At 44.1% G+C, this 14,248-nt stretch overlaps 1 protein-coding gene across 5 annotated transcripts in view; it reads left to right on the forward strand.

Moving 5' to 3' along the window:
* Window positions 1-14,248, forward strand: part of IRAG2 (inositol 1,4,5-triphosphate receptor associated 2) — a 1,168,119-nt gene that overhangs the window by 374,150 nt on the left and 779,721 nt on the right. For all 5 annotated transcript variants that reach the window (XM_078674100.1, XM_078674103.1, XM_078674104.1 and 2 more), the window contains one exon: window positions 5,725-5,802. In XM_078674100.1, coding sequence (XP_078530226.1) covers window positions 5,725-5,802 — 78 coding nt within the window. The remainder of the gene's footprint in view (window positions 1-5,724; window positions 5,803-14,248) is intronic.

Genomic DNA, 14,248 nt, shown 5'->3' on the forward strand with positions numbered 1-14,248 from the left:
AATGTGCTTCAAAAAAATGACCATATTTACAACTCCAATGAAATCATCCCACAATTTCTAAACCAGCATTGAATCCAAGCATAAAAAACTATTTATAAAGAAGACTACCTTATAAACACACAGCTAACATTATGGAAAAAGGTAAAAATATCATTCCTTAAATCACAGAGACACACACTATGATACTTGTAAAAAATCTTTAAACTCTCTATCTTTTTTAAAAGAATCATTACTCACCTTTAAAAATGGTTTGGAAGATGTCAAACAGTGTCAGTCACAGTCAACCGATATTCTTTAGCAGAATCTCTGAACAATGCTTCCTTCACTGGGAGCCTTTCAATAATGGCACAGATTCTTTCTGATTTCAGAGCCATATTCTTGCACATAGCCAATAAAAATTATTCCCCCACAAATTAAAAAACAAACTACACATTTTAATTGGTTGAAGATTTCAAGACTTTGAAACTCACATAACATTCACCCATCCCCCCAGAGTTCATTCACCAAGTAACCATGGTAACTCCCTCTAAAACCAACAGAGTTCACAAGTTCATTTGACTATGTTGCAAAAAAATCCATCAAGCCTGCTTGACCTCTCAATCTACTAGCTAATAAAATGCAATGTTTCTTTAAATGACTTTTTCTCAACCATTGAAATGACTTCTTACAAAAAAAAAGCAGGCAGCCTAATTTTCAGTGGAGATTTTTAAGAAAGCTCCAATCATTTCTACTTATTCATCTGCACTGATTCTCAAACACTTTTTTTTTCATAATCAAACTGCCATTTCAATTCCACAACTCATCTGACTAGAAGCACACCTACCTTCACACACCTATCTTCAAAATGGCAAAAGTATGGTTTGTGGGGCATTTACAATCTTGATTTACCAAATGTGGACATTGTATGGATTGGACAAAGAGGATTGAGAAGTCACCAATTGATACCATTGGTAAAATCCTTTATGCATTTACCACACCCTGACCTTATATTTGTGCACTGTGGTGGAAATGACTTAGGCACTTTGACTGGGGTAGGTCTGGGAATGCTTTTAAAGGACATCTTTGGGCAATTGATGTCACTTTTTCCAAAAACTGCCTTGGTATTTTCTAATATATGCCAAAGGCAAAAATGGAACTGGTCTAACCAATTTTGTCCACAGATTGAGAAAGCAAGGAAACGTGTAAATAAATCTGTTTCTGCTTACCTTAGAGATTATGCTATGGGTTCCATTTACCACAACAACTTGCGTTACAACATGCAAGACATCTATAGGAGAGATGGTGTGCATTTTACAGATGAGGGGAATAGTTTTCCTCTTGAATAAAAGACTCTGCATTGGTACCTACTTGTAGGTACAAAAAACACCCAATGAACACAACAGCTCTTTTCAGAGCTAACTTCCCACTAAACACTCTACATTTTTTTTTACTCTATTTTTTTACACTGTTTTTCCCCGTGGTGCGCTCAGGGTGCGCGTACCGGAGAGCGTACCGGAGAGCGTACCCGGGAGCGCAGCCAGCGCTTACCCCGTGAAAATATTTTTTTAAAAAACGTTTTTTGCCCTTCAGGGTCATTCTAGGCCCTCCTCAAAAAAACTAGGGAGCCAGGAGGTGTCTACTCTACCCCCTTTTAATTATATCCCCCTTTCTTTTTTCACCTCTTGTGTCTCGATTCTACCGAGACACAAGATGGCGGACTCTCCGGACTGTTTAGAATGTTGACAGACACCCGACAGCCAGTCAGCATTCCGCTCGCGCACTCCCGTAGCGCGCCGGGTGCGCTCCCCAGTACGCGTACCGGTGAGCGCTCGGAGCGCGCCTATAGATATGTGTTTTTGAAGTTAATTGAAAAAAAAAAACACTAGAGCAATTTTCAGCAAACATAGCAAAGGCACATATGCGTACCAGTCCCTACAATTGTGCCAAGTTTGGCGTAATTCCGTTCAGCGGTTCGGGCTGTAGACTTGTCAGACCGTCCTATGGAAATTAACATGGGAAAAACACGTTTTGGGACCCCCCTTTTATCTCAGCCCCCACTTCACGAATCCCCCCGACACTTTCAGGGAAGGAGCGCAGTGGAGCTGGCCAAACTTTTGGAAAATTTCACACAAATTCCTAAACCGGCGCCAGAGTTATTCCCAAAAGAATGTTGCGGATTTCCTATGGAAAACAATCCTAACTATAACTACCTACTGGAGACCGCCAGTAGGTAATATATATATATATATATATATATATAGATATATTCAACCAAAAGCAGCCATCTTGTGATTAAGTTGAACCGAGCCACAAGAAAAAAAGGTTAAAAAAAGAATAGGGGCAGGGTAGAAACACCCTGACCCCCTAGGCCTCTTGGCTGTCTCACAAGGACCCCCAGACCAAAAAAGCATACTTTAAAAATATTTGTTAGGAGTTTAAAAAAAACCAAAGCAAAGTCTCTTGCACTTTGTTAAAAAAGGGTCCCCAGGTGGGGCATGCCTCGGGGGCAGTTTATATAGTGATGCGGGGGTGCCCATGCAGCACTTGCACAACCCGGAGACTGCCACCTCCATGGGGAAAATATAATGTACGGCTGGCACAGCCTTCCGCAGCCCAAGGGACCTCCACGGGGCTAATTATTAAAGAAGTAGGGTGAGGCCCTATGACCTCTCCTGCAGCCCTGTGGATTGCTACCTCCCTGGAGCGAATGTAATGGGGGGCCTTGAGGAACACCCCCTCCCGATACCAAGCTCCACCACTTCCCCAGGGCCAAAGTGTATGATGAAGAAATGGGAGGTGCGCCACCTCCCTGGGGCAGGCTCCTAGTCAAGGAAAGAGCGGGGCTGTGCTCAGCCTGTTCCAGTGCTTTAAATAATGCCTATCTTTTTGTTGGCATTAAATGTTTCCAGTAGAAGGTTGGATTCACTGAGCAGACTGAAAGCCATGTTCTTTCTACAAAATGTAGCCTTAACTTCAGGCCGAGGGACTTTTGAGCTCCAGGTAGCAAGGTTTTTGGCAGAGATACAGGCCCTGGTCCGTACAAACTTCCCAATCCATTTCAGAGAAATGGTTCATCATATCTTTGCCTTGTCTAATAAGAGTGACATTGTACACTTATTTATGCACCTTTGGTCTTAACCACCTTTCAGACCTTCTTCGTAGTAATTCCTGCTTTCATACCCTTCGTACTTGTAAGCATTTTTTGTAGAGCCTACTTTGGTCCTGCTATCAGTAGCAGAAATCCTGATTTTAATCCTATTGCTTCGCAGTGGATGTCTCAATCCCTCAAGACATGGAGAGAACACAGCTGGTACAATGTTGTCATTAGCGTATGCTGTTCTACCTGTGTACGTCTTGGTTTTGAGATCTGAGTGAGCATGGGTTCCTGTCTCATAGACCGTTCTGGCTAAACTGTGTCCTGCCTGTGTTCCGTTGCCTCGTCTCGGATTTGGCTCCGTGTTGGACCTGTGCCTGACATCAGTTGCGCCGCCGGACAGAGAAGTGCTCCTGGAGCCCTTGCAGGTCCACGTGCACAGTTCTCCACAGAGTATTCTCATGTTGATAACGGCATTTCTAGAGCCGCCAAGGGATGCTTCCACTCCTGTTGGAAGGGATATCGGCTCTGCTCCAGAGGTAGAGGCATTGGTCTCGGCCGTGCAGACATCTAATTCTTCCCCAGCGGCTGCTTTGAGAACCGGAGATTACCATCTTTCCTCATTCGACAAACTACTGGAAGTTCTAGAGGGATTGCCACCTGTGGGTACGATGTTCAACGCAGGATTAATAAACAATCTGGCCTCTTCTGTGCTGGGAACTGTTTGCCGTTTTTTTTCTTTTACATTTACCAAATTGACGGTCGGAACAGGCATTGTTTTATTTTTTCTTCTCTAGCAGAGCATAGTAGCTTTCAAGGTGCTCAGCATAATAACCGCATATACAAGAATGTAGGACCTTTTTGAACGCTTTTAGGGAAAATAGCTTTTCTTTTATGGACATTTTTTAGAAGGCTTTTAAAGAAATGCTTTTTAGTATCTTAGTTTCATATGATTTGTATGCTTTATATAGCTTGAGCTTTATTATTATTTACCTGACCCTGTTGTCCTTTTGATGAGAAGTGTGTGTCATGTCCTTTAGGCTAGTCTAGTCATGTATACCCCTTTTTACATAAATTGTCCCATCCACATGATCATAACGGTTCTGAAACAGGTGCTCTTTGCCTAGTAGCTTGTCCCTGTTTCTCCAACACCAGGTTCTTAATATTCTATCCCAATCCCTGTACCTGACATATATAAAGATGTCCTTAGGCACAGCATAATCACTTTGGTTTAGGGTCACTGTTTTTTTTCATTCTTGGCGAACACCCAGCTGTGCATGATTGCATTTGTTTGGAAAAACATTTGATTGTTTTAAAAACATTCATGACTGTCTTCAAAACATATTGATTCTACAAGATACCCTGGAGTTAGAGTGACCACTCTAGTATATAAGACCTTTGTTCCCACCTGAAAATTGGAGAATTCCTTGCACGGGGTCCAGCATGCTGAATCTTCGACCAGCAGCGGTCGGACATCCCTTGCAGGGTGTCATCCTCCTTCATTCTCAACCATCAGCTGAGGGGGCTGGTTCATCCCTAGAGGATTATAGGCAAGATTAATACATCTATGTCTACACACACATACATGCTGCACCTACATATCTAGGTTAGGTACTTTTAGGCAAATTACTGGAGGGTATATCATAGGATTATGCAAATGCTACTATTTTATCTGAACTGTATATGTTCATCTTTTAAGCAGTATGGTAGAAAAGTATATACTATTCACCATATTAGTACTTGCGATTTCTTTCGTATTCTTATGTCTCCTGATTGTCGCAACAAATATGTTACACAAGACTGACGCTGGACCAATAAATACTTATTGAAAACGTCCTGATTGCCCACTTGTATACTTTCTAAGAATAAGTAGGCACGATTGACTGAGTAAAAAGTACTGTACTGTTTTCCACGATCCCTGAGTATTCAGGGTTGTAATGTTTAGTGGTTGCCAGAAATGTTCCATACCACTGTTGGATACAGGGGGTGGTAGTGGCCCTGTAGAGCTAGTAGGTCTAAGGGTTGCCATATCCTGTGGGGATGTCTGGAAGCGGTTTTGACACCAACCCCTCAGTTTCTCATCCAAAACTCGCAGGTCATGGGGATAACTAGGAACTATGCGACACTAGCACAGGTATAATCAACTTATTCAGTAATGCTCCCCTGTTGTCAAAATGATGTGTAGCTTACATGCAACTATGCAGTTACTTGATGCCTGTAACTCCGGGAAATTAAGTAACCTTGGATCAGAATTATTCTTCCATTACCCAGCTAAGAGCAGACCCATGGGACAGTCCATTAATCCTCTGTTTTTGAGTACCCGCTTATCACATTGCTGGTGCTGGGTTTGCACCTATGAACGTGTCTGGTTGGCAGTACTCCATAGTCCTTGTACATGCCTCTATTTCAGAAGATTAGGTTCATTGAAATATGTGCATATTTGTTCCCTAATCCTGCCGGGAAGCACGCTTATTTTTGTTTGAAAGTCCGTATGTTATTGTTAAACAATTGTTTTTTAAGCTTCATTTGTTGTGTTTGCTAGAAATAAGTTACATTTAAATTTCTTTTTTTTGCATTGAAAGAAATGTTTATGGTTACTAGGTTGTTGCTTTATGTTTAACGTTTTGTTACTTTCAATATTTGCCTATCAGAATACTCAGTGTGCTGTGGATGTGGATAACCTTCAAAGGAAGATGGCAGAAGTATTAGGCAATGTTGCTGAGCTTCAAGTAAGCATTTTTAATTTAACATTTTAAGAGCATCACGTATGCAAAGACCAAATTAGCACAAGGTCTACATTATCTGCTGAAACCGCAAAACAAAAATACATTCAAATACTGAACAGCTCTTGTTCCCGGACGTATGAATTTACACCAAGCTTAGGTACATTTTTCACTAGATCTGATAAGAAGAATTCTTCAAATGAGTTTATGGGTAAGTGGTTTTAATTCTGTTAAAGACTCATTCTTAGAGCCTTTGTATGGTGATTGTTAGATATAGGGGGGTCTCTGGTTGGCACAGGTAGGTACTTGTGACAAATATGGACCCTAGCCTCTAGTCAGGATAAGGGGATTACACTCCTAAAATAACCCCTGCTCACCTCCTTGATAGCTTGGCACGAGCAGACCGGCTTTATCTCAGAGGCGTTGTGTTAAGCATTTGTGACTACATACAGTAACCCAGTGACAACACTACAAATGGACACCACACAAGGTTTTAATATCAAAAATAAGTATACTTTATATGGAGTCCATAAACGACAAAAATACACAATACTATTACGTTAAGATGGTAGATTTTAGCTTAGTTCAGATCAGTTTTTGGATGGGACACTTTGCGTCAATGTACCTTAGGTTGCGTTGCGCTTCCACGACGAGCAATGTCACAGCGAGGAAAATGCGGCAAAGTTCAGGTGTAAAGAACTCCAGATGTGGCACGCTTCTCGGGGAAGCGAGAAGTTCTCAGTTTGATGCGTGGACTGCAGCGGCGACACCCTTGCGATGCGACTGCAGGAGCTCCAGCGGCGACACTCTTCTCCCACGATGCATGAAGCTTCTGCACGATGCGACAACTACAGTGGCGACATCCACGATGCGACAGCAGCAGCTCCAACGGCTGCACGCTTCTCAGGGATGCGAGGTGCTCTTCTTCGATGCGGTGCAGTGCGACAGTTCCAGCGGCGACACCCTCCTTCGGAGTTGCGAAGGCAGGCTCAGCGACGGCGACACGCTCCGACCTCGTTGTGAGACTTTTCTCTCGATGTGGTGCAGTGCGACAGCTACAGCGGCCACACCCTCCTTTGGAGTTGCGACGGCAGAAGGAGAGACGGCAACACGCCTCCTCTTTGTTGCGGCACGCTTCTCTCCGATGCGGTGCAGTGCGACAGTTCCAGCAGCGACACCCTCCTGCGGCTTTGCGACGGCAGGCACAGCGACTGCGACACGCTTTTTCTCGGTGAGTCGCGCTTCCAGCTCCTTGCGACACACAGTTCCTCAGAAGGCCCAAAACAGCAGCAAACACTTCCAAAAGAACTCTGGGAAGCTGGAGGGTGAAGTCTGTTGTCCCTGAGACTTCAGCAGGAAGCAAGTTCTTTTCCAAGCCCTTGGAGATCCTTCACAAGTTGAAAGCAAAGTACACAAAGTTTCTTTCTCCTTTCTTTGGCAGTAAGGCAACCACTGCAGGCCAATCACCCAAGCAGCACTTCAGCTTGGGAATAGTCTCTCCTCCGTTTCTTCAGGCTCCTCTCCTCAGAAAAGGTTTCTTCTTGTGGTCCAAAGTGATCTAATTTCTTGGGATCAGGGTCCCAATATTCATACCCTAAAATCCTTTGTCCTCTGAGGGCAGAAGGGCCTTTGCCCAGTCCAAACCAGTTCTGGAGCACTCTGTTTACATGACTCCTTCTTTTCTTTCACAGTGCAGGGCAGAAACATCAGACGCCCCACAGGAGGTGGAGCCAGCATTGTGGAGGGAAAGCACAGCCCTGGAGCACTTTGTTGACATGATTCCTTCTCTCCTTTCACAGTGCAGGGCAGAGACAACAGACGCATCACAGGGGGTGGAGCCAGCACTGTGGGAGGCAGGCACAGCCCTATTCATGTCCCAGGTGCAAATCCTCCCTCCCATCTAGATGCAGATCTCTCTATTCACCACTGGGCTGACTCATCCTGTCTCTTGGAATCCTCCAGCCCTGTCACTCAAACTCCAGACAAGGAATACACAACCTAGCAGAGGCAGGCCTGGATAGTTAGACAAGAAAATACCTACTTTCTAAAAGTGGTATTTTCAAACACAGAATTTTAAAACCAACTTCACTAAAAGACGTATTTTATCATTCTGAGTTCAGGCATACTAAACTCTAATTTCTACCATGTTCCCTGGGTCAGTAAGGATTATAAGATTTAATAATCTAACTGGCCATCTGGTCTATGGAGAACAGGTAGCCTTGCAATACTGAAAAACGAAAATTGCTGTAATTCACTATTAGGACATGCCACACACACCAGGACATGTCACACACACCAGGACATGTCCTACCTTGTACTTAAAATGCACCCTGCCCTTGGGCCTACCATAGAGGTGTCTGATATGAAGAAAAGGGAAGGTTTAGGTACTGGCAAGCGGGTGCACTTTCCCAGTCAACATGGCAGTACCAGACTGCACACAGGCTCTGCAATGGCAGGTCTTAGACACGCTTTTACAGGCTGCTTCTGTGGGTGGCACAACCAGTGCTGCAAGCCCACTAGCAGCATTGGGTTTACAAGCCCTGGGCACACTGTGCACTGTACTAGGGTCTGACAAGTAAACCAAATCAGCCAATCATGGAATCACAAATTAATACATTAATTTACAATAGGGAGAACATATGCACTTTAGCACAGATCAGCAGTGGTAAAGTGCCCAGAGTCATAAAACAGCCAACAGGTCAGAAAAAATATAAGAGGGAGGCAAAAAGTTCAGGGATGACCCGGCAAAAAGGGCCAAGTCCAACAGTGATGCTGGAAATGAAGGATCAGCCTTGTCTGGGTTCAACCCAGACAGGCACATTGCATCAATAGTTGAGTGAGGCTAAAGAATTCCTGAGTTGGCATTTGAGAGAAGGTTGGCTATGGCTTGATAATACACAAGCTGTGAAGATGCGGATATTACAGCATAAGTAACGCATACGCTGTAAGACTGCAGGAGCCCCTATGGTCCAACACTATATTGAAACAGGCCATGATGAAAATACATTGGAATGGTCTGTCCAGGCGGTGGTGAAAGCGTCAAACCAAACAACATTGCAAACCAATTTGAATTGTCTAGAGCCACGCATGATAGAAAGGTACCATACGTCAACGCAAGGACTAAATGACCGAGACGAGGTCTGGGCATTAATTTAATTTTATATTCATGGTGTTGCTTGTGAAATTCATGACAGGATGTTGTGCCACTAGAATGTAGATAAGTGGGGAGCTGGGTATGTAACCTGTGATAAAATGTTTTGTAACTACCTCTATTACACTTACTGTTTATGCTTCAGTTCCCATGTAGAATATATTGCCATGATGTGCATAGTTGTTTATATTGTAGATAACATATACGTTTATTTTTGATGGGTTTTAATTTATTTACTAACCCCTGGGTGTGGGTTGAGTAAGCTGGTACGAGATTTCTTAATACTCTGACTGCCCATACATGATTGCCTTTCACTGGTTGTTTGACAGTGCAGGCACCATAAATACTTTGATCTGCCTCCCCGTATTAACAGCAAACGAGCGTGTCTATGAGGGAGAGGCACGCATAAGCCTTGGTGACAGATAACTATGATATGACTGCCTTTATGACTATGCCAGAGGCGCCCTGAGCTCAGGGATTTCCCAGCCTGTGAGTCCCATCTCGATGGCTATGCGCGCGCTTGCACAATGTCGCAACACAGGGTGCCTTGAGCGCAATGTTAATCTCAGGCGCGGCTTCTTTGTACACAGAGGCATTGCTGGCGGCCGCGTTGTACCGAGGAGTTTAGAAGCCTACTGAGGAGATTGGATCCCTGGTTGTCATAACGAAAGTAAGTCACGGGTACCCTCGGTGGAAAGGATGTCCGGCGTGGGGAACGCATAAGCCATACATCCCCGGCCCCTAATTATCATAGTATTACGTTTTCACTTTGTGTAGGTCGATTGATTGGTTCTTCGAGATAATTTTGATGCGGATGGTGACACTTTCAATGAGCCAAATCGGGAGGGTGTTCTACCAATCTGACGGGGAGGTAAGCGCTAAGGTACTTTTGAGCCCCCGTTTTTGTTTGTAGTTTGGCCTGGAGTTGTCTGGGTCTGAGAGGGCATTTGAAGTTGTTGATGCCATCTCATTGTCTCCCGATAGGTCACTGTAACCGGAGCACTGAGACACCTATATGGTGTTTGAGACTTCGTACCCCGGCATTTTTTGACATCTTGCCACATATAAATGAGTGGCCTATAGCATGCTATGGCCTGCCTTTTCACTTGGTGTGACACTAGGCTGCTGGTAATTGGCTGGCGGCCCTCTTCTGCCTGACTTGGATTCTTTCCTTTTTTATTAATGAATTGTTTGGCCTGAATTTAATTCTTCAGACACTTTATTAAGATGCGACACCAGATGTAGGGTAGTATTCCAGGAGCACTGATGTGTGGACACGTGGTGTCGATAGGGGCAGTCTTGAGTACTAACCAGCTTGCTCACCGCATACTAGTAGGATAGAGTAATATTGTCCTTTTGTGTTTTTGTTTAGTAATGTATAACCCCTGTCCTGAGGAGGCCTAAGAAGAAAAGGCTGAAATGAGGTCATGTTGACACTTCTAAGGAGGAGGAGTTGTAATTTGAATAATCTGTATATCCTTAAGGTGCCACACTAGAATTGGGTACATTAGTTCATCTCACCCTAGGTGTTTCACCCGGACTACCTCCAAGTGGTTTACCCTGAATTGCAAGGGGGACACTAGTGAGAATTATTCTTGTAGGTTTATTGTGTTATGTTATATTGTTTATATAGATTTTTTCTGTTGTGTGATATGTCATTTTTGTGTAAATTCCATTAATCAGGTGCCTCTGCGCATTTGTGCTATGAAAATGTTTTGATATATTTCCGAAAATAATATGAATTTTGAAGAGGGTAATTAAATGTGCTCTTCTCATAAATTGTGCTGTATTTTTTCCTTTTATACCATTTTCTATTGTATAAATGGCTTGATAATAGGCTATAACACATGGGAGGCAGGTCTAGGTGTCGGCTTTATTTGCCAACGAAAAGATAGGCGTTATTTCAAGCACTGGAACAGGCTGAGCACAGCCCTCCAGGCCGGCCAGCCTGTCAAGGGAGGAGTCCCCTATCCCCACTCTACTCTAAGTGCCTTTTGTCCACCGTCTGAGAGCAGTACACATCTCACCACAGGGGTGCCCATCAGGGGTCAGGTGACAGCTAGACTCCGTTAGGAAAGCTTTTTGGTTGTAGGCAGGAAAATGACAACTTTCTAAAAGTGTAATTTCCCAAAGACTAAAATAAAATCCAACTGAACCATTAAGTTGGATTTCAATTTACTATTGAAATGAGTCCTTGAACCATTTTTCTATGTACGCCCAACCTGAATTTAGCACTTATTAAAGGTAATACTGTAAAGCATTGCTTGTCTGTGACAACCAACCTTTCCACAATGAAGAAATAGTGTTGTTGGATTTTCACTGCCAGGGTAGGTAAAACTTAAAATATGCATGTCCTATTTTTAGGTCAAGACTAGCGGCAACTGCATGCATATCTCGCTCTGAGAGACTGTTGTTGTAGAGTATGGGAGAGAAGCTGCACCCACTCTCCTCCCATATTTTTCATTGGCTTGTCATTCTTTTGTAACAACTGCCTTCTTAGTATAGCCTTGTCTTCATTTGCACCCTCCCATGGCGACTGGCCCTTTTACTCTGGTTGTTACACGGGACCTGTTATAAAATCTGTAAGCACTATTTACTTTGAGTTTCTCTTACTGCAGGCCGGACATGCTCTGCTTCTGTTGCAACAACTTTTGTTTTTTTAAGCAGCACGACTGCCACTGTGACACGGGTGCCCGCTTTCAATCACTTTAACCCGGCATTATCTTGTCTGTTTCAACCTCCCCAGTAAAATGGATTTAGAAATGATTAGTGAATTAAGTCATGTGAATTCTAGGTAGCACACAATCGTGTGCTAATGGGCTGAAGCTGACAACAGCACATCTGTATTACACGTCATCTGCACTAAAGCCACCCGACGGGTTGTTTTCAAATAGTGCCAATACTGCCACCACCACCACCAATACCACCACCACTGCCAATACCACCACCACTTCCAATACCACCAGCAACACCACATCCACCACCATCGATACCACCACCACTACCACCAATACCACCACCACTACCACCAATACCACCACCAATACCAATACCAACACCAACACCACCACTACCAACACCAACACCACCACTACCAACACCACCACTACCACCTCCAATACCACTACTACCACCAATACTACTACTCACACCACCAATACCAACACCACTACCACCACGAACACCAACACCACCACCCGCAATTCCACCAATACCGCTACCACCAATACCACCACCACCCCCACCAATACAGCCACCTCCACCACCACCATCAATCCAACCAATATCACCACCACCAATACCACCAATGCAACCACCATCAATAGCATCACCTATACCACCACCAATGCCACCACCACCCCCCACCCCCACCAATACCACTACCACCACCACCACCAATACTACTACTACCACCACCACCACCACCAATACCCCTACTACTGCCACCAATACCACCACCAGCAATACCACCACCTCCACCAATACCAATATCAATGCCACTTCCAATACCGCCACCACCAATACCAACAGCAACACCAGTGCCACCACCAAAACCAATACCGCCATGACTAATACCACCACCACCAATACCACCACCAATGTCACCACCAACACCAATACCAGTACCACCAATACCACCACCACCACCAATGCCACCGCCAATACCACCACTGCCACCAATATCACTACCACCACCAATACCAGCACCGCCAATACCTCCACCACCACCAATACTACCACCAATACTACACCGAACAAGATAGCTTGCCCACTCCCAGTTGACTTCCACAGAAAAAAACACTAACTACATCCAAGACAGTGCGTAATTTAGGGGTGCTGTATGACAGCAGTCTTCAGCTAGATTCCCAAGTGAATAAAACTGTTGGCACCTGTCTCTCTTAACTTAGAGCTCTTTGGAAAATATTCCCGTTATTGCCGATGTCCGCCAGTGGGACAGGTGGTGAGGATCATCATCTTGAGCAAAATAGACTACTGAAACGCTCTGCTACTTGGAACAACAAATTCCCTGATAAAGAAACTTCAGAGAATTCAAATAATAGCTGCCAAGTTAGCCTTAAAGAGACAGTGTAGGTCCTGTGCGTCCTTATCCCTGAAGAATCTCCATTGGCTACCGATTCTGCAGAGAATTCAATTGAAGTCATTCTGCATTGTCTTTAAGGCTGCACATGGAATGGGACCTTGACCACTGCAGAACAAATTTACCTGGTATACGCCATATAGAAATCTCCGATCAGCAACAGAAAATCTGGTGTGTACATTGAGATTTAGAAATACCAGGATTGGAGGCAGAACATTCCACTCTGCAGCTTCGCGGTTGTGAAATGAACTCCTGATCGATCATAGACAGTCCGAGAACTTGCTGCACTTTAGAAAAAAGGTGAAAACTTAGCTTTTCCCTAGGGAATAGTGTAACGTAGCTGAAGTTCTAACTATGTTCATCGGGTATGGTTGGACATGCCCACAGTGGAATGTATGGTAATCTCAGAGCCAGGATACCCGTGGGTTGACAGTGCGCTATATAAGTTTGGCTTACATTACATACTACCAATACCACCACCTCCATGCATTTCGCTCACTAGTAATAGCAGGGGCAATGTACGAGGTCGGAGCTGCAGCCGACACCATCCCTCCCTCCATGCCTGCCATTAAGCACAGCCCACCATGCACCAGGAGGTGAAGCTAGGACCCTACTACAGCTGGAGTGTCTTTTATTAGGCCAAAGATAGCAATGACAGTACACAATCCCACACTGCACACTCTAATCACGGAGAGGGCGGAAATAGCCCCCCTCCTGCTCTTCCTCCTGAGCCGAGACAGTGTAATCACAGAGCGAAAGGTGTTGGAGCACTTTTAGTGTATATAGTTCAGATCATATCTAACTCACTTCACACTTTGTGTCTGTGTAATGTACAACACTCACACATCTTCACTATATGAAGACGTCGCAGGCCGGTCTCTTCCTCTGACATTGACAATCTAACAAGCAGTCGAGAAGGCCCTTTATTGCAATGCAATAGGTCTCACATTTACGAAAGTTTAAGCTATTAGTATTGTAAATGACAATGCCTTTTATTTATTTTTTAAAACCCAAAACATAAATAAAAGGCATTGTCATTTACAATGCCAGTAGCTAAAACCCACATGAATGCGATACCTATTGCATTGCAAATTCATGTTTAAATACCATGCACCCTGCCTTGTGGCGATTTAGGACCTACTTTAGGATTGACTTATAAGTATTAAAAATTAAGATTTAGGCTTGGCAAAAGTTGGTTTTGC

This window comes from Lissotriton helveticus, chromosome 1_1 (genome assembly GCF_964261635.1).
Source record: "Lissotriton helveticus chromosome 1_1, aLisHel1.1, whole genome shotgun sequence".
Lineage (NCBI taxonomy): Eukaryota > Metazoa > Chordata > Amphibia > Caudata > Salamandridae > Lissotriton > Lissotriton helveticus.